The sequence below is a fragment of the Geotrypetes seraphini genome, chromosome 12 (assembly GCF_902459505.1).
Source record: "Geotrypetes seraphini chromosome 12, aGeoSer1.1, whole genome shotgun sequence".
Classification (NCBI taxonomy): domain Eukaryota; kingdom Metazoa; phylum Chordata; class Amphibia; order Gymnophiona; family Dermophiidae; genus Geotrypetes; species Geotrypetes seraphini.
In genome coordinates, this window is record NC_047095.1 from 40,142,792 (window position 1) to 40,163,739 (window position 20,948).

The 20,948-nt window shown below is 41.6% G+C and overlaps 2 protein-coding genes across 13 annotated transcripts in view; one reads left to right on the top strand and one right to left on the bottom strand.

Annotated features, from left to right (window-relative positions):
* The window catches only part of ERICH3 (glutamate rich 3), a 129,509-nt gene extending 128,059 nt beyond the window's left edge, over positions 1-1,450 (top strand). For all 6 annotated transcript variants that reach the window (XM_033916398.1, XM_033916397.1, XM_033916400.1 and 3 more), the window contains one exon: positions 247-1,450. In XM_033916398.1, coding sequence (XP_033772289.1) covers positions 247-314 — 68 coding nt within the window. In that variant the 3' untranslated portion in view covers positions 315-1,450. The remainder of the gene's footprint in view (positions 1-246) is intronic.
* A 7,601-nt stretch (positions 1,451-9,051) lies between these two features.
* LOC117346428 (serine/threonine-protein kinase TNNI3K) overlaps positions 9,052-20,948 on the bottom strand; it is a 278,321-nt gene continuing 266,424 nt past the window's right edge. For 6 of the 7 annotated variants that reach the window (XM_033915967.1, XM_033915964.1, XM_033915961.1 and 3 more), the window contains 2 exons: positions 12,141-12,217; positions 9,054-9,441 (listed from right to left, as the gene is read on the bottom strand). In XM_033915967.1, the coding sequence (XP_033771858.1) occupies positions 9,365-9,441; positions 12,141-12,217 (154 nt within the window). In that variant the 3' untranslated portion in view covers positions 9,054-9,364. Of the gene's footprint in view, positions 9,442-12,140; positions 12,218-20,948 lie in introns of all 7 variants that reach the window. The other variant, XM_033915962.1, reaches the window with a different exon arrangement.

Sequence of the window (20,948 nt, forward strand, 5' to 3'; positions counted from 1 at the left end):
CAATTTCTCTATGTGCTTTCAATTTATTATTTTTCTTCCTGTTCCATACAGAATTAGTTGTAGATGTACAATGTTTCCAACCCCCCCCCTCCCAGATTATTATGGGAGGGAACTGGTAAACAGTCAAGAGGCTGAACTGATAGATCTTTAGTCTTCTTTCATCCCAAGTCATCTATAAACCATAATTACTCTGTCATGGGGAGGGATGTGCACTAACTACTTCTAATATAGTGCCTTTTTTTCTAGACTCCTCTCAAGGTCAACAATACCTGACCACCTGGAAAATGCTAAATCCGGAAAAAGAAAGCATTTGAGTGACCTGGCAATTCACGCTCTCATGTAGCAGCAGAAGTGTTTTATGGTTTTTCTTTTGTGAATTTGGAAAGTCACTGCATTTTTATTTAGTGTGACATTCTTACTGTTCTTGAGCACCTTTACATTTCATTGGGAATATTCAACAAAGGAAACACAGTTATAATATGTTTAAAATACATGATATGAAAGTTAGTATAATAGCTGTCATTTTCCATACCTAAATTCCACCCCCCTTTTACAAAAGCGTAGTGCAGTTTTTAGCGCCTATCGGGGCGGTAACAGCTCATAGAATTCCTATGAGCATAGGAGCTGTAACCGTGCGGCTGGCGCTTAAAACCACCCTACGCTTTTGTAAAAGCGGAGGGGGGGTTTGATATGAAAATAAGATTTTTTTTTTTTTTTTTACTTACCAATTAGTGTCCATGAATATATCAAGTACGTATATGGAGCCTTGCTTTACTGTGACTGGTATAATAATGGGCAGACTTGACCAAGAGCTCCTTTTACAAAGGCGCGCTAGCGGTTTAACGCATGTAATAGCATGCGCTAAACTGCCAGATGCACTAGCCGCTACCGCCTCCTCTTGAGCAGGCAGTAGTTTTTGGCCAGCGCGGGGGTTAGCGCATGATGAAAAGTCACATGCATTAATCCCGCTAGCGCAGCTTTGTAAAAGGAGCCCCAAGGATTCATCCCACATTTGCTGTTGTGGGCGCTGATGACGCCGAAAGCATAGACACATGGAATTTCATGGCAGATAAAGATCATAATGCTTGTCTAATCTGCCCTCTTTATGTCTTGATGCGATGTCATAAACCCAGTTGATTGCTGGCCTTCCCACCACTTTCTGGCTTTCTTGAATGATGTTATTCTTTTTTGCTTTTACATGTTGCTATTTACACATGATTGCCACTTAACTTTCTGAATGTATATACCTGGAAAAAAAATGAATGTATTTTATATCCAGTACTGTTTATATCTAAGAAGCTCTGTTTACACTGAAGGAAACCTACTGTGACCTTGTTTCAGTGCACTATTAATTCTTGAATTGAATTCTAGCAACCGTATTAATCCTGCAGAAAACTGGTTTCTTTGCAGGTTGTGATACCTCTAACTGGATCAACGTGAAAAAAAAAAATTATCCAAAGATGATAATGTGCATGAGTTTTTGAGACTGTACAGAACCCTTCTTCAGGAAGGCCAACACATGTTTCTTTCCATCAGTCTTGTGTCACAGCTGAGTGAAAGACCTGCGGGGGCTGGAAATGTGATGGATTCTTGTCTGCAATGTGTTTGTTGTTCAGTATATTGCTGTTTGCACTGCGTATTAACATTTGATAATGTTACTGTATTAGAGTTGGCATGCACTTTATGCATGTGTCGAGATGTTAAACAAATTGGCATCTTTTGAAGCAAGCTCAGATCTAGAACTTGGAGAAAACCCAACAATCTCAACATCTAAATTAGCTTTGGCTAAGATTGAGCAAATGGAGTGCAGATTGCACAATGACAAATACTTTGTCACTCATGTTTCCAAGTTTATTTTTCATTTGCTATACCGTCTATCAATGATTAACTATCAATAATGCATAAAAACATCTCACTTTAGATCCAGATTATCCCATCTCATACAAAAACCAGGCACAACAATGGTAAGAAAAAAGCAATCTACTCTTATATAACATGGTCTTAGTGGTTAAGCTAGCATTTGCACTGAGAAAATGGCCTTCCTCCAGCTAGGAAAGAGGAGAATACATGATTTCACGATTATGCAAAATGGATTACAGGGGAAGGCAGACTGCCTTTTCCAACTCCATAACCCATGTTAGCTTAACCTAAGTGATGTGAAATTTGAGCAGAGTTTCATCTGGCCTGTGACTGAATAAAAGTTGTCCAATAGAGAATGACAAAATTCATCACTGTTTCCGTCCCCGCGGATAACCGCGGGAAATAATCCCATGTCATTTTCTAGTGTCTAATTCAACCTCAATCCTTCTACACCCGCATTCTTCAAAGCTTGCAGGTCAGTGGTTGTGGCCATTCATACTCTGATTCTTATGTGAGCCAAGGATAATGAAGCCATTGTGACATCACTGATGTGATTGGCTCTTAGGCACTGGTGGAATGAGGCATTATGACATCACAATATCTGCTCTGGATACCAGAGACTGTCATTCTGTAGTGTCTATTTCATCTTCAATCCTTCTACATCAGCATTCTTCAAAGCAAAGCTTGCGGGTCAGTGGTTGTGGCCATTCATACTCTGATTCTTCCCTCTCTCCTTAAAGAATGACATGAAGATGGTTTCCCGCAGTTATCCGCGGGGACGGGAACGGTGATGAATTTTGTCACCGTGTCATTCTCTATTGTCCAAGGAACTTTGCATTCAGTGCCTTTCATTCAAAACTTTAGCACTTTAATCTTTCACTCCCAGTCCTTAAGGACTGCTAGTGGTTCCGGTTTTCAGGGTATCCCTAATTAATGTAATGTAATGTAATTTATTTCTTATATACCGCTACATCCGTTAGGTTCTAAGCGGTTTACAGAAAATATGCGTAAGAGAACTCTGCATACCATAAACGTAGTCATGCAAATATTAATCATACATATTCATTAGGGATTTTTTTTTTTTTTTACCTCAGCCAGCAAGTGCATAAGTGACATCAGTTTATAGGGCATAGTTTCTATTTTGAAAATTACCCACTGAAATGGCCTACTCACATTTATACCTGCTAGTTAGTATCCACAAAATTTTCAAACATTTGAAAAATCCAAAAATATGTTGCATGCGAAACCCACTCCAGTTCTAACATCTCTGCTTAGCATGGATAAAAAGAATGTGTGAAATGGTTTTACATGCACAGGGGTCCTTTTACCAAGTTGCAGTAAGCACTAATGTGTCCTTAGCGCAGCTCAAAAGGGCTTATCACAGGGCGCACTGAGACAACCTATACACTAAGAAATATATTTTATGTCTTGACCAAAGAGACATGGTCTAGGGGTGGAGAGTAAGTGTGTTTGCACTAATCAGAGAAGCCACATTACCATGTGCTGACCCAGTGTCTCTCAAACGTGAAGCCGCGGCACACTAAACATGGTGGCCACAGCTCAAGGGCTTCTGGAAGTGCGCGGACATCAATGCAATGATGTCTTGCGCATGCGTGATATTGTCACGTTGACATCTGCGCATGTGTGAAGGCCCTCCAGATGGGGCCCTAAGCCACCAGTGGGGGTGCTGGAAGAGGCACAGAGAGAAGGAGAGGCGCTGGCATCGGGTGATTGCCTGCAGGATGTGCCTCTCGCCACGAGAAGCACGTCCTGTAGGCAGTCAGCCAGTACCATCGCCTTTCCTCCTCCCCAGCATCTCGTGGCACACAATTTGCGATGCACTGTGCTAACCGATTAGCTTGTGATTAGCACATGACCCTTAGGGCTGGATTCTGTATAGGATACCTACATTAGGGGCCACTGGGTACCCTAATCAAGGATGCCTAGTGACTCCTATCTTCAAAATAGACCACAGTTGGGATCAGAAGCCCAGCTCATACCAATGTCTTGCTCTGAACAGTCGGAAAAACAGAACAGTAAAAAAAACTCCTATAAAAGGACAGGAGAAAAAGACTGTTCTACAAAAACCCAGACTCTATCATTCCAAATCAGAATCCCTTATGCAAATCATTTGCAGTTCAAGAAAATGTCAATATTAACCTCTCAGGCAAAATAAGCACTTATCTTAAAGTCAAGATTTTCAGTCGAGTTGATGAAACTTCACATCTAATCCAAAGTACCTGATTTTCAACAGTCCATACATCCAGCCAGAGAGGAGAACCAATTCCCATCAGGGGCCCCTTGTTTCGTGGCTTCCTGCTGCTTCAGGAAAAAAAGATCCGTTGTGATTGCTGACATTTTCATGAACTGCAGATGATTTGCATAGGGGATTCTGATTTGGAATGATAGAGTCTGGGTTTTTGTAGAACAGTCTTTTTCTCCTGTCCTTTTATAGGAGGTTTTTTTTTTTACTGTTCTGTTTTTCCCGACTATTAAGAGCCAGCCAGTGATATGAGCTGGGCTTTTGATCCTAATTGTGGTCTATTTAAAAAGCTTGTTTTCTGGCTTTGAGGCTTGCCATTTCATACTTACTTTTCCGGTTTATCCCTTAGTGCAACTCATCATTAGCAAACTTATTATTATCTAATGCAACATTGTTGGTAATTGACTGCACCAGTTTTCAGCCAATCAAAAAAAAATTACCAATTAAGAGTTCCGTGCGGAACTCGTAGGATGCCTAGAGACGCCTATGTCAAAGCACCCTCCGTTGCCTGACACCTGTCTGAAAAGTAGGCATGGTTAGATGTGTAGAATAGGCATGGTTGACTTAGGTCTAGAAGTCGCAAGATTGTTGGCGGTATATAAAAATAAAGTTATTATTATTATTATTAGGCGTCCGAGCTAGGCACCAATAAATTAGGCCAAGTAAAACCTGGCCTAATGTACCAGCCCCTACCTCTTAAGATGCCTAATGATGCCTAAGCATACCGATATTGACAACTACGAGGAGTGGAGCCTACAATCAACTTCTAAGCATCCCTTATTGAATCCCGCCTAGTGGCACAATTCTATAAAGGATGCCTGGCATTTGATTGACAATCATGAGGAATGGTGCCTACAATGTAGATGCATTTAGGCGCCATTATTAGCAACATCAACACATAGCCGTTAAAGCCCAAAATGGAAAATTGGCCATGTTAGCCAAGTTAGCATGTGGGAAATATGCACGTAAGAGCACGCTAAGGCCACTTTTTTGTCACAGCTTAATAAAAGGGCCCCTTAATTTTTGGTGTGTCACTAAATACCAGAAGGGGCACCAAGTAAGTCCTGCAAAGTATTGCATTGTTATGCTTGTTTGTTTTCGGCTGCACATAAGACAAAACAAAAAATAATAATGCCTAAATTAATGATTTCTAACAAATTTTTGTGCCCTCTTATTAAGCTGAGCTAAAAATTGGCCAGCGAGTGTGAGGTTTTTCTGCACAGTGAGGCCACTTTTGTGTGGTTGCATTTCCCCATTTCCTCTATGAATGAATACATGCTAATGTCCCCTTTAGCGCACGACCATTAGTGTGGGAGTAATTACTGACACCTATTTTCTAGATAGCAAGGGCTCCCGTGCTAATCACAGAGAAATCGGCTGGCATGCGGCAGTCTAGCTGCACTAACCGATTAGCATGTCAGAAGTGCACGCCAGTCCAGAAACTACCATGGGACACCTGAGTGATTGTTCTCATCCTGTGGTAAGCACATATTAGTGTTCATCGCAGCTTAGTAAATGGGCACCTTTGTATTTTTCTGCTGTACGGAGCTTGTGGATATTTTCTGTTTGTTTACACTAAGCACTTTGAATCCTCTTGAAGGATCTATGAGAAATATCCTGGTTCATTTCCATGACTTAAAAATCTTGTTTTATTTGTAATAAATAATGACCATGCCTCTTTGCTTTATATTTGTAAAAATATTATATGTCAGCACTTGAAACTATGGTGAATGTATGTATGTGCTCGTTGGATTCTCTGTTTTGATTCTCTGTTGGATTCTCTGTTGTGTATTACATGTGCTAATTCCAAAATTGACTTATTTCCACATGTACAATAGCCATGTCCTGTACATAAAAGATAAGTTTCCCTAATGTTCTTCAGTGTTACAAGCACAAGAATGATCGTATTACTGAATTAAAAGTGTGAATTAAATCATATCTTTGATCCTGCTCTTCTTGTATACTATTTCAATGGCAGATGTTCTTCTAGGACTTGCAGTTCCAAAAAAAATAAAATAAAATTGAAGGAACATATTAAAATTTAGCCTACCACACTTGCTAGTTACCTGTTGCTTTCTGCTCCATTACTGCAGACCAACTCTCAAAATGGAAACTGCAAGCAAGCGTTCCTTCAGCCACTTTCTTCCTTGACTATGGACCAAATGGCCTACTCAGATCAGATCTCTGAACTCAATGATGTCCTTCATTAGGTCCATCAGATAGATTGTGAGCCCACCAGGACAGACAGGGAAAATGCTTGAAGTGCCTGTATGTAAACCGCTTTGAGTGTGGTTGTAAAACTACAAAAAGGCGGTATACAAGTCCCAATCCCCCTTCCTAAGAGCAGTGAAAATTCTCCTCTTCCGCTAAAAATGCATTCAGACTTCCTTTGTATTCTCCTGTTTGTAACTGCTCAAGTCCTTAACGTACGTTGTGAATGTCCTGTTGTAACCCTTTCAGAGCTTCTGGGAGGATGGGATAAAAATCTAAATAAATAATTAAAACTGGCACACCATAAAAGGTTCTTTAAAAGGCTGAGTTGAGACAAACCTTGCCCAACAGCCCTTCCACAATGTTGCTTACAAAAATGTTAAAAAGAACCAGACCAAGGGCCAATCTCTGCGTCACACCACCGATAATGCCCTTATGCAGAACTAGGCGAGATAATCATCACCCCCATACCGAAAGACCTCAAAGCCCCAAACAATAACCCAGCCAACTACAGACCCATCGCTTCAATCCCATTATATGTCAAACTACTAGAAGGTCTTGTAGCACAATACCTCTCCAACTACCTAGAAGACCACAACATACTACATACATACATCACAATCAGGATTCAGAAAAAACCACAGCACAGAGACACTGCTTGTATCTCTAATGGATATAGCCCGACAACACCTCAGTAAAGGAAACAGGATACTAATCATCCAACTAGATCTCGCAGCAGCTTTTGACCTAGTAGATCACTTCATACTACTCCAGATACTAGACGCCATAGGGATCTCAGGTATGGTACTCAACTGGCTTAAAACTAGAACATATAAAGTAAAGTCAAAAGATCTCATATCGGACCCTTGGTCAAACCCCTCCGGAGTACCGCAAGGATCTCCACTATCGCCCATACTTTTCAACCTCTTCGTATCCTCACTAGGCACCACCCTAGACACCCTAAATATAGTATCATTCAGCTACGCAGACGACATAACAATCCTTCTCCCCTTCAATATTCAAGACCCCAATTCATCAGGACGACTGAAAACAACATTGGAAACTGTAGAATCATGGATGACGAACCACAAACTGAAATTGAACACGGATAAAACCAAATTCCTTCTGCTAGAAAAAGACAAAGAACCAACCTTAACTGAATTGGTGGCAAATGCAATCAAATACCCAATACAGCCCGCGCTCAAAATTCTGGGAGTAACGATAGACAGGTGCTGCACAATGCAGATTCATACCAACAAAACTATCCAAAAAGCTTTCTACACCATGCGCAACCTGCGGAAAATAAGAAAATTCTTTGACAAAGTACATTACAGGATCATAGTCCAATCACTTGTGCTAGGACTTGTAGACTACTGCAACAGCCTTTATCTACCATGCCCCACTTACATGATCAAACAATTACAGACAGTACAGAACACAGCTCTCAGACTCATCTATTCGCTAGGAAAATATGATCACATCACTAATGCCTATCTCGACTCTCACTGGCTACCGATACAAGCAAGAACCCAATTCAAACTATACTGTCTATTATTCAAAGCACTAAACGGAACAGCACCTCTCTACCTAAACAGCCGCCTAAACCGAAACCTCTCATCTAGAATAAGGAGAACCCAGATCCTATTCACCTACCCCCCACTCAAAGGCACAAGACGCAAAAAACTATATGACAACCTACTTGCTACACAGGCCGCGAAAATTGACCCCACTATATCCAAGTTGCTGATCACAACTACTGACTATAAAGCGTTTCGAAAAGATATCAAAACCATTCTATTCAAAAAACACATCCCAACAATATAATCTACCATCATCCTCTCACCCTTCGCAACCTCCTGCAATTCCTCTCCACAGGCAACATCTAATCTAGTCGCAATTGACGATAAGTCAATTCATATCTAGAAACACTGTTTCCTCCAAATATCTCAAAACGTCAGATATAACAACTTAAAAACAGATTCTAGCTTTTCTGTAATATAAAGTTAGGCTATGTAAAATAATGTAATGTAAGTTATGCAAGTACTGTAAAGATAATGTAAAGTAATGCAAAGTAATTCCACGTAAAGTTTTGTAAAGTTATGTACGAAAAGTTATGTAAAGTTAGGTATGCAAAGTTTGTAAAGTAATGTAAAGAATTGTATTGTCATCGCCTGGAAATGACCAGCCATCTTCTAATGTAATCCGCTTAGAACCGCAAGGCACAAGCGGAATAGAAATCACTAATGTAATGTAATGTTATGCATCTTTTAATGTGCTTAGTCATCTCCCATTCAACCAATTACTAACCCAGTCAGTCACTTGGGACCCATACCAAGAGTTCTCGGTTGTTTATAAATTATTACTACTACTAGTTATCACTTATATAGCACTGAAAGGCATTCGCAGCACTGTAAATTTTGACATTTGTAAATGGTCCCTGCTCAGAAGAGCTTACAATCTAACTTGGACAGACAAGACATGACATAGAGGGCAGGGGATGCAGAACCCAAGGTGAGAGGAGTTAGGAGTCAACAGCACTCTCAAAGAGGTGGGCTTTTAATTGGGCCTTGAACACTGCCAGAGACAGAGCCTGCCACAGGAATTCAGGCAGCTTGTTCCAAACATATGGCGCAGCAAGGCAGAAGGGATTGAGTCTGGAGTTGGCAGTTGAAGAGAAGGGCACAAATAGGAAGGACTTATCAGCTGAGTGGAGTTCATTGATGCTGAAGTGGGTCAAAAGCTTTGCTGAAATCTAAGTATATTGGTACTTTCCTTTGATTGAACTCTTTGGCCACTCATTCAAATAAATTAATCAGGTTCATCTGACAAGACCTACCTCAATTAAACCAGGAGACAAACAAGTGGGGAAAAGGAGAATGTTTCCAAACTGGATCTTTATTATAAGTAAAGATTCAATATGGTAACAACAAAGTCTACCGTGTTATCGCTGAAAGCATCCAGCCCTAATAAGAGGATTGCCACTAGTAACTCGTATTTGAAAATACCACTTTCAGTCCAAGATAAGGATCGTCAACTGCTGTCTTCAAAGCTGCCACTGTTGCTGCAGGAATGGAAGCGCATGGTGCTCATGGGATCAGACACATAGCCTGGGTAAAATAAAACCACATGAAAAAAGGTTATCTGTGAACACATGTTTCCTGGCCAGTGACTTTAGAAATAAGAGCCTCAAATTCTGTCAGAGTGGCTGTCAGATAAAATTAAGTGTGGGTGCTTAATTTTATATACCGTATATACTCGAATATAAGATTAGATTTTTGAGCCCAAAAAATGTCCCATAAATGGAGGTCATGTTATATTCAGGTCAGCACCCACCCATACCCCCCCTCTGCTGGCCTGCCATATGACCCACTGGGCCAGGACAGGATGGATCCCTTCCATCTCCTGTCCCGACCGACTGACAATTTTTTTACCTCCCTCCTGCCTCCCTTTTTGAATCCCTGGTGGTCTAGCGGTGTACCGGGCAGGAGCAAGCTTTCTGCGCTCCTGCCTCAGGCTGAGCACCTCTGAATGCCTGCTGTGAGTTCTTGCGGTTCAGCGGTGTACTGGGCAGGAGTGAGCTTTATGCACTCCTGCCCAGTGTGAGCCACTCGCTGAATGGCTGCCACCAGTTATTGCGGGACTCGTGAGAACTGACGGCAGCCATTCCGGGAGTGGCTCAGGGCCGGGCAAGAGCGCCACAAGCTTGCTCCTGCCCGGTACATCGCTGGGCCACGAGAACTTGAGTCAGCCATTCATGGAGGGGCTCAGTGCAGGGCAGGAATGCAGAAGCTCGCTCCTTCCTGCCTGGTACACCGCTGGACCACCAGGGATTCAAAAAGGTACACGGGGGGAGGTGGAAGGGAGGTAAAAAAAAAAAAAAATTGTCAAGAGTCAGCCAGGACCGGAGACGGGAGGGATCCCTCCTGTCCCGGCCTACCGCTGGACCACCAGGCCATATGGCAGGCTCAGTGGAGGCCTGCAGGACATTGGGAGAGAGAGAAAACAGGGCAGGGAGGTTGGACAGGGTGCAGAGCCTGGCAGGGAGGGTGGTACAAGTTAGATTTTGAGCCTGCCAGGACAGATAGGGAAAATTCTTATATTACCTGACTTTAAACTTGATGTACATTGTCATCGGTGAATCACTTCATAAAGGTGGTTAATAAATCCCAATAAATAAATCTGTTTAATTTAGGCCTATTATTAAGAATATAAGAATTGCCATACTGGAACAGACCAAAGGTCCATCAAATCCAGTATCCTGTTTCCACCAGTGGCCAATCCAGGTCCCAAGTACCTAGCTAGATCCCAAGTAGTAAAATAGATTTTATGCTGCCTATCCTAGGAATAAGCAGTGGATTTTCCCAACCATCTCAATAATGGAAGGCCAAAATTAAACAGATAATTTATTGGTTTAACAATGAATTAGCCTCAAACCCCTGGATTCTATTTAGGTTGCACAAATTTGGGTCCGGATCAGAGATCTGCACGTAATCTAGTTAGTCACTTAGTTGCTATCAATTATTGGAGTTAACATGCACTTAATTAGCACTAATTAGGAGTTGCACATAGATTTCCTATGTCCTGTTTTATAACAAGCATGCCTAAATTCAAAGTGCGCAATTCTAAAGGAGGTATGGCAATGGGAGGGGCATGGGCAAGTGAGCGGTGTTCCCACAAATTAGTCAAGATATTATACAATACCTGCATTTGGGTGCCTGCCATGCTTTGGGCATGGACATTTACACCAGCCTTTGACAGACACAAATGCTCATACCCACACAGTGGTGTGGCGAGGGGGGTTGGGGCCTGGGTGTGGTGTCGCCTGGCTTCGATGCACCATACGCTCCTAAACTCTTCCCAGCCACTTGAGAGCACCCCCCCCCCCTCCGATTACCTCTTGATGTGTTTGCTGTCAAGAGCAGCACCTTCCACCAGCTCCCGATGTCACATCCTTGTCCTGTGACCAGGAAGTAACATCGGAATGGAGCCGAGGCTGGCGTGAGGAGCCAAGTGGAAGATGTTGCTCCCACCAGCGTCCCCTGTGAAGACAGCACCTGAGGTGGTCTGTCCCCCTGCCCCCCCCCCCTTACTGCGCTACTACACTGACAGGAAATGCACACTAACTTAGTAATCTATAAAAGATACTTCATGAAACGCGCCTTTTACGGAATATTAGCTTAGCACAGACCACCCTGGTGCCAAGCTTTGGGTGCCAATTACTGACAATAGCCCTAAATGGTATCACCTTGCCCCTCCCCCAGCCTAGCCTCCTCTTTTTATATGGATAATATCTGGATGTTCATTTCTTCAGCCCAGACTGTATATCCTGTTAATTTGATGACCCCTTCTCCATGGATCTAGCGATTCCATGACAATGTTAGAGAAGATTAAAGCAAAGAAGATACCCCAAAAAAATCTTCTCACTTATACTGAAACTAATCAGCCTCTTTCTTAATTTTCAAATAAATGGAGGAAAAAGGACCTCAGTGTAACAAAAAAGCTTCCTTGGAAGATAAGTGGAAAAGTTTTGATTGCCTCAATTATTGAAAAATTTTTGATTACTTATGATCAGTTGCAGAAAAAAAGAATAAAAAATGGACTAATAGTAATAAGATATTGAGACACTGAGTTTAATTGAGGTTGGGTTTTTTTTTAATAGGATCAATTGCTTGGTGTTTGCTCCTGCCCATTCCCACTGAACACCAGGGAGAACTCCAGTAGGTACATGGGGGATGAGGGTCTTTGTCCATGAGGCCTTTGGACAGGGTGCTCAGGTTGGGAAAGCTTGGGCGACTACTATACTTACCATTTTTGTCTATTGGCGGGTACTGAAAATTTTTTCTCATGTCATCTAATGAGAGGCTTTGCGATGGATGATCAGTGCTGTAAGAGAAGCATAAGTGCACTAGATCAAATCAAAATATAGCAGCAAGACTTATTTTCTCAGCAACAAGATATGAAGACGTTACATTCCTACATCTCAAATTACACTGACTCCCCTTTGAAGCAAGGAATATATTCAAACTAAGCACACAGATTTTTTTTTTTTTTACCTTCCATGACGAGACATCAGACTATATAATGAAACGAATCGAACTACTATCCACTGACAAATACAACCTGACTAGAAACCAAATGAGATTGATTCCCAAATCTTAGGGGAAGATTCTGGAATGTTCTCTTGTAAAATCTGACAGGCCCTTGCTGCGGCTGTTATTGTAATGATTTCAAAAAGATGAGTGATTCTCAAAAAAAATGTATGCAAATGAGTTTCACAATGGGTCGCTAAATTTTCATGTGATGAGTCACTAGTGATAGCGATCGGCACATGTGCAGAATATGCCAGAAAAAGAGGCTTAAATGTGCGCATGTGCCAGGAAAAGCAACACCATCATCATCATCTTCAGGTCTCATCGAATATCTTCTCATCAGGACAACATGGAAAGCATGGGGATAAAAACCACCATCCTGGCGGGTAGGATTCTGCCATATGTTCTATTACCAAAATTGCGTTCCGTTCATTGTCCTGAGTTGCACATTCCTAACGAAGTTGCGAATAATCCATAATACTGCAGTTAGGCTCATTTATGGACTGAGGAAATATGATCACATCATACACTGTTATCGTAAACTGCACTGGTTGCCTGCGGAAGCGCAAATTCTTTTTAAATTGGGATGTCTGTATTATAAAATACTGAAGGGTCAGGTCCCTTCTTACATGAGACTTGTTATGTTATTCCTCTACGCATTATTCACATATTACCAAAGCTTTCTTTGTTTTTCCACCATTCAAGGGCTATAGGTATAAAGCTATCACGATAGAACTCAATCAGATTGCATTGTGGGACAAAGATTTTAAGCGGCTCTTATCCTCATCTATTTCTTATCTTCACTAGAGGAAACAACTCAAGACTTTCTTGTTTTCTATGGGCTCCTTTTAAGCAGGTGGTAGTTTTTCGGCTAGCACACGCTATAGCGCGGGCTAATCTTGTGCGTGCGCTAAAAACGCTGACTCACCTTTGTAAAAGGAGCCCTAAGTTTCTTGGTTCTTAATATTAATGTATCCATCACTTTGACTTATGCTTTGTAGTTAATCTTTTGTTAACCGCATTGAACTTTAAGGTAATTGCAGTCTAGAAATAAATTTTTATGTTATGTTATGTTATGTTATATTCCACCTGTTAAGTGCTTGAAGTTGAAGGTGTCAAGACATCCTGCATATACACAGATAAATATAGACCACGATGGATCTTTCTTCTCTATATTCTAATCTAACCTAGGATTTATGGATCGCTCTATCCCTATAAAGGTTCAAGGTGATTTACAATACACAAGAGTCCATACAAAGATGGGAAGCTTTCAGAAGGGCTGCGGTATTGGATTACAATGAAGAAAAGAGCTTACAAGCAAGAGCCGGTACGGCAAGGGGATCTTACAAAGAAGACATTGTGGGAATCAGCAAACAAAGAATGACATGAGGATTTTGCAGGACAAGCACCCTGCAACTGAATTCATGCAGTCTAGTTTTACCATTTTCCTATTCTCTGGAAAACATTTGTTTCTATATTAATATCTTTCACGTATTTAAACATCTGTATGTTATGTCCCCTGTCCCTCCTATCTTCTAGAGTGGAAAGCATAAACATGAATTGCTTGTTTACGCTTTGCAAAAATAGAAAGACTAGTGGGTATGTGATGAAGCTACTTAAGTAGTAGGTTTAAAACAAAGTGGAGAAAATATTTCTTCATGTGTGTAATTAACTCTGGAATTCGTTGCCAGAAAATGTGGTGAAAGCAGTTAGCTTAGCAGGGTTTTAAAAAGGTTTGGCTAATTTCCTAGAGGAGAAGTCCATGTCCTGCTTTTTTCCTTTTTTGGGCTCTGGCCAGGTACTTGTGACCTGGGTCGGCCGCTGTAGGAAGCAGGCCCTTTCCATCCATGGCTTTCCTTAATCGCTCCTTCATACTTTACCATTTCATTTCTCTTTGCCTCTTCTTCTTGCACTATTACTGTTTTGATTATTTTTGTAAACCACTATGATGTCCTACGTATAGAAATGTATTAAGACTTGCAATAAAAGTAAACCAGAGCTTTGTCAAATAAAACATCTCAATGCCAACTAGTCCCATTCCGTTATTGTTCTGAAATATTCAAATGAACATTTAGAAGCAACCATCTGATGGCAGTATGTCATGAATAGTTTAACAATAGGTAAATTATACTGTTTCTGAAATTTAGTTTCTCTACCAAATCCTTACTGGCAGCACACGCAACCTTGATCTCCAGGTTTTGTACTGACGGCTTCTCTCGGATCAGATGACAGGTTATTGGAAACTGAGCATGCTCAAAGAAAGAAAGAAGCAAAAAAATAGGAAACAGACACCTTTTCCATAGAGACACACACACACAAAAAACCCCAGGTCTGTAGGTTACTAATTAATTCAGTGATTCAGTGATATCATCTCAAGGAGCAATATGGCTTGCAGACACTCCAGTTTCAGAGTACAAGACAGCACAGTTTCCTCAGTGGTTCTGCTTAGGTGAGCTCATAACTAGTACCAGGTAAGGATATGACAATTTTGCTATAGTGAATGTCTTTCTAAAAATCAGCATATTTTTAAAGTTATTGCTTGATACCTATTTAATCTTTCAAACTAGCCATTGGGGGTTCCCCCCTTAAAAAGTGTAGGCGGACTATAGCTGGCACCTCTGTCCTAAGTGTACATCTTTTAAACCCCCCCCCCCAAAAAAAAAAATGGTTTGGGCATGTAAAATTGTTTCACAAAATGTTAGCGCAAGGTACGCGCAAAACTGCATGCCTATCTTTGGAGATTTCAGAGGGTTTTTTTTTACACAGAGCAACACAGTAGATGGTGGCAGTTAAGCTTCAGTGAGCAGGCAGGATACATCGTGAAAGTCTATATTAATTTTTATCTAAAACTGGGTTCCGACATCAATAAAAGGCATTTCTTGTGGGGTGCAGAAGGATAACACTCCCTTTCTCTTCAAATTGTACAACCACCTTTAGCCCAAGTTTAGAACAGGTCATAAGCCATGTTGACCTTCTAGGTACAGCTCTCAATAAGCAGATGTAGAGTTTAATTAATTAAGAGGCCCTTTTAATAAGCTGCAATAGGCCCTAAGATACACCTAATGCAGCTTAAAATGGTATACGTAGGATGCGCTAATTACAAGCTAACAATATTAACTTTTATTTTTGGGAGGGGGCATGTCGGGGGCCGGAGTGTGTACTAACCAGTTAGCACAGCTACTTTACTGTAGGCTAACTGATTAGCATAGGAATACTGCGTAAGGATTCAGGTGTCAATTCTTTAAAAAATGGCCATGCACTAAGGGCAACATCAGCGCAAGGCAATTAATACAAAAATACAAAATCATCCATTTTATGGCAGTGGTAACAAAGCCCCACGTAATGGCACACCAAGGCCACTTTTTACTATCGCTTAGTAAAAATGCCCTTAAAGTCTTTTGCATGGGTATCATTAAACAAATCAGGAATGGTAATCTCTTGGTTTCCACGCACTGATATGCTATACACTTTTTTGTGGCACCTCTTAAGTTTGAGCTTCTGTTTCCTCTAGGATAGCTCACTTGCCAATGGCCATTTCTGTTTATTTTTGCTCTGCTCTGCAAAGTCATGTGTTGAGCCGTATGTCCTTAGATTCTGAAGGCAGAATTGCTGTTGATAGGTTTCAGCAGTTGTCAAATGACAGCAATCTCAGAATCGTGCTCGTGCTTCCAAATCCCATTATATTATGTTCTTTTGGCAATTTCACTTAGAAAGCCTGAAAAGAAATACCACTAGGCAATTATGGACCATTTATTTGGCAACATTTTACAATCACTCACAAGGCATGTACCCTTCAGGGATAAAACCTACCCCTTTATTTTCAACTTGATTCTTGACTGAGTACAAACAAATGTCAAGTTGAACAAAGATTAAGGTTACAAGACGTCTGGGTTTCCCTGGACATGTCCTCTTTTTGAGGACATGTCCGGGGGGTCCGGACGGCTTTTCAAAACCCGGCACGTTGGGTTTTGAAAAGCTTGGAAGAAATCACTGTCAGGCAGGAGCGCGGCTGCCATGTGATGACATCACATTCACATATGTGTGCGCGTGATATCATCGCATCGAATCCAAGGATGTGCTCCTGCCTGATGAGAGCAGGCAGCAGGAGTGGGGATGGGGTGTGGCTAGCGTGGGGTTGGGCGGGACTGTGGTGTAACAGGGCAGGGAGGGGTGGAACTGGACAGGCCTGGGGGCGGGGCTAGGAGGGTCCAGATTTTCCAAATGGAAAATCTGGTAAGCCTATCAAAGATAGGCATGCCTTATCTTGTCATCAGGCGCTTTGCTATCATGGAGAGAGCCTGGGTAAATGCACAGAGCAGCACAGTGGTAGGGGCCACCTGCAGCTGAACTCTCCCTTCTGCTACCTCCCCGCTCGCTGTGCACAGCTATTACCCACCAGGTCCTCCACAGCTACAGCGTCAGAGACAACACTAAAGGCTACCTCTCTGGCATGCGAGACTTATCCTCTGCTGCATCCCACCATGCTGAAGCAACTTTTTGTGGGTGGGACCCGGCAGAGGATAGATTCCACCAGCCAGAGAGGCAGCCTTTAGCACTGCTCTTGATGCTCTAGCTGTGGAGAACCCAGAGGGTGGTTAATAGTTGAGCACAGAGGGGGAGGAGTAGGGTTACCAGATTTTCCGTCTGGAAAATCCATCCCCCTAGACCCACCCCCAGGCTCGCCCAATCCTACCCATCCCCGCCCCATCATGCACCCAATCCTGCCCCAGCCCTGCCCCCCTCCCCCCCAGCCTGATCGCAGAGGATTCAGGAGGGGGGCGTTTACCAGTACACCACTCTCCAATGTCCCTCCTGAGGTAGAAATGGAAGAGAGGAAACTGTGGGTAGCTGACCTAAACTTAAAAGGGGAGTCAATGCAGTGAGTGGAAGGCTGAAATGGGGCTATAACTCATGAAGTGGGTTTGAGCAATACATACAAGCTGTGTTTTTCTGGTGTTTTTTTTTTCCTTTTTCTGCTCAGTCACACTGGCTGGGGCAGAGAGTGTTGGGCCACTGAAAACTGTGCCCTGTTTAGGAGAGAAGTTTTCTTTTTCAACTGTGATGTATGCTTTTGAGAAAAGTGTGAATTTGTTAATGAACAGCACAGCTGCCTAAACCAGGAATGTGAATAAAGGGTATTGTAGGAATTGTAGTCTGAGCTAATCATTGAAACTGAACAAGTGCCTAAACCAAGGAAGGTGAATGAAGGGCATTGTGGTTTGGTCTAATCGCTGGAGTGTTTTTCCTTTTTGAATTTAAATGAAGTATGTTTTTGCTTGAACTAAGGAAACCCTTGGTAAAAGTGGGAGAAATCCTGGTGTGCATTCTGACAACAATAATAAGAAGAACAATAAAACTTTGATGAACTCTGACCTGTCTCTACTCGGGTTTGTGGAAAATACAGTGACCTGCTAGTGAGAATTCACGAGGACACACTGTCAGTAGCCACAACATGCACTGGGGTGGGGGCATCTCGGTCCACCCTCCCAGGGCCCAGTGAGTGCTAGATACGCCACAGCCTGTCATACTGGAATTCTCAACCCCACATGCTTCTACCCACTCTCCCTTTACTCTAAAATGATGACACCAAGAGTTAGATGCAAGTAATGGTTGTAGCTTTATTTAGAACCTAACGACCTCATCTGGGAATGTGCTGGCTGTGATATACTTAGGTTTTAGCCAAGATTTTGATATTGCTCCACAAAGGAGGATCATAATTTAAATGAGCATCCTAGGAGAGGGCCCAGGATGTTTTAGGAGATTAGAAATGATGGAGTGTAGATAATAAAGAACAACTAAAATTTTGATGGGTGATTAATGGCCTAACTCAGTGTTCAGGCCTGAGCCTAGTTGTGCTCAATATTTTTGAGAGAGAGATTCCAAAGGCATTACGTAGTTAGTTCTAAAAGAATCCTAGCTTAATACTAGTGATACATTTTTTTTTTCCATAGTAGTTTATCTACTACTATGTTGTAGTCTCATGACACCACAGGAACTCACAGCACGGCTCTGCACGGGGCAGAAGTGTAGGAAGATCGCTCCTGCCCCACGTCACCCATAGACCACCAGGTATGATCCGTGCTCCTGGGGCGGCTGCTCGCCTCCTCCACCTCCAATCACCCCCCTCCCCCGCCTCCGATTGCCTCCTCCTCCTCCAATTGCCCCTTCCTCCTCCGATCGCCTCCCTCCACCTCCAATCGCCCCCTCCACCTCCGATCACCTCCTCCTCCAATTGCCTCCTTCTTCCTCCGATTTCCTCCCTCCTTGCCCTGATCCAAGTCCCGGGGCTGTTTTTTTTCAATGCGGGCTGCCAACGAGCGATTCTTTGGGGGGGGGGGGGCCTGGGGGAAAATAATCATGAATAATCAAAACTGCGAATGTCAAAAACGCGAATAGGAAGGGGGAAGTGTAGTGTAACAGATTTTATGCTGCTTATCCTAGGAATGAGCAGTGGATTTCCTCAAGCCATCTCAACAAGCCTTGATATAACATTGATTGCACCCAAGGTTTACAAAAGGTACTAACCACAAGAGAGAGAGAGAGAATAGAAATGCAAAAAGGGGATGGGGATTAAAAAGGAATAGGGAGGGTATAATGTATTATTTTAAGTTGCTTCTGAACATGTCTGTTCAGAAGTAGCACCTTCAAGAACATCCTTTACCTCCAACAATATAATACTCTTTTGAAAGGTCAGAGAGACAGGGAAAAGCCCACAAATGAACTGTGAAGATACTTTTTAAAGTTGTCTGAAACATTTTTCTAAGTGTGCCAGCTTTGTGCTTGCCTTAAATATTATTTCTCAGAACTGTTAGTGCAGAATCAAGTAATAAGTCAGGGAGGAAGTGGGGAAAAATGAAACAGAAGCTCAAGCCACTGTAATATTTCAGTACGAAAAAGATCCTGCTGGGTTTGGATGTGAACAATAGGAAGAAAGGAAAATTAAGGTCAGGTCCACTGAGTTTTCAGTATAATGCAACAGGAATAGGCTATTGAATTGATCACATCTTCCTGAAGATGTGTCATACCCATTGCAGAAAAGTTGACATTAAGGTTATTTCACTTTTAGATATTATTTCTAATGGGAAAATATCCATTTCAAGAGAACATTGCCACCTTTTCATTGTCCCCAATTTAATAGTTCACTGTGTATGTCCCCTAAAAACTAGTCTTCAGAGAAAGGCTTTTCAAATAAAACAAAATGGCAGAACCCTATTCCACTGGCTGATCTGCAATCTCCCTTAGCTTTGGTGAAATCTTAAACCACATAGGGCAAGCTGATTGGGTATATTGCAGTCTCTATGGTATTAAGTTTTCCAAGTTTATTTTTTTCTTTGCTATCCCACACTATCTATCTTCTAGGCAGTTTACAACTCTAATGAAAGAGATAAAGGGATATCAAGTTTCAAGTTTTAAGTTTATTATAAAATTTGATTAATCACTTATTCCAAATTCTAAGCGATGAACAAATCGATAAAATTACAAAATTAGGGGAGACAAACATAACTAACAAAAAAACCTAAATCTACGAAACATAATAAAAACCAACTTTGAAAACATAATAAAACACAAGAAATAAAATCTGATTAATAAAAAGAAAGATAATTAAGGTCAAAAACAATAGGAAGGGGAAGGACAAAAACTCTCAAAAGATATAAAGATAAAAAGAAACTCCTAAGCAATTCATTTAGTCATTAAATGCATCTTTAAAAAGAAAGCTTTTGAGTTTGCTCTTAAATTTTTCCAAATTTTTTTCCTCTCTTAAGTAAATTGGAAGGGAATTCCATGTTTGAGGAGCTGTAACGGAAAAGATGAATTGCCGACATGTGTTAATAATTTTAAGGGAGGGAATGATTAATAAGTGTTGGTCATTCGACCTCAGTAATCTAGATGAAGTATAAGGAATCAGTGCTTTGTAAATAAAAGCTGGGGTTTTAGATATCAGAGATTTAAAGGTGAGTAACATAATATGAATAGTGAAGGTAAAGGTAGAACTACAAATGTTTGAAAGAAAAGAGTGGGGATGGGGAAAAAACCCCATAGGGGTAGCTCTTTGCTTCTTGGAAATTTCTCTGATAATTAGGCGAATGCAAAGGGAGAAACATAACAGAATCTAAGTTTTAGCATATTCATCTTTGAAGAATATTTTACATTTTTTCGATTGATGTGTGAAGTTACAGGTGGATAGGCAGGGAATTCCATAATGTTGGGCTGTTGACAGAGAAAATTAATTGCCGAATGTGCTCATGGACAGTTTCATGATAACTGGGGACCAAGAGTTGTTTTTGGTTAGCTGATCTGAAAGGCCTATTTGGGGTGTATGGGTTGAGACAGCGATTTAGGTACGTTCTTGAGAGAGAAGTGTTTTAAAGATCAAAACTAGTATCTTATACGCGTAGAAGGTCCTGTGGGAGACGGGAAGCCAATGGGCTTTTTTCAGCAGGGGAGTGATATGATCACATTTCTTAGCCTTTTAAATGAGCCATATAGCTGTATTCTGGGTATTTTGTAATCTATAAAGATTTTTC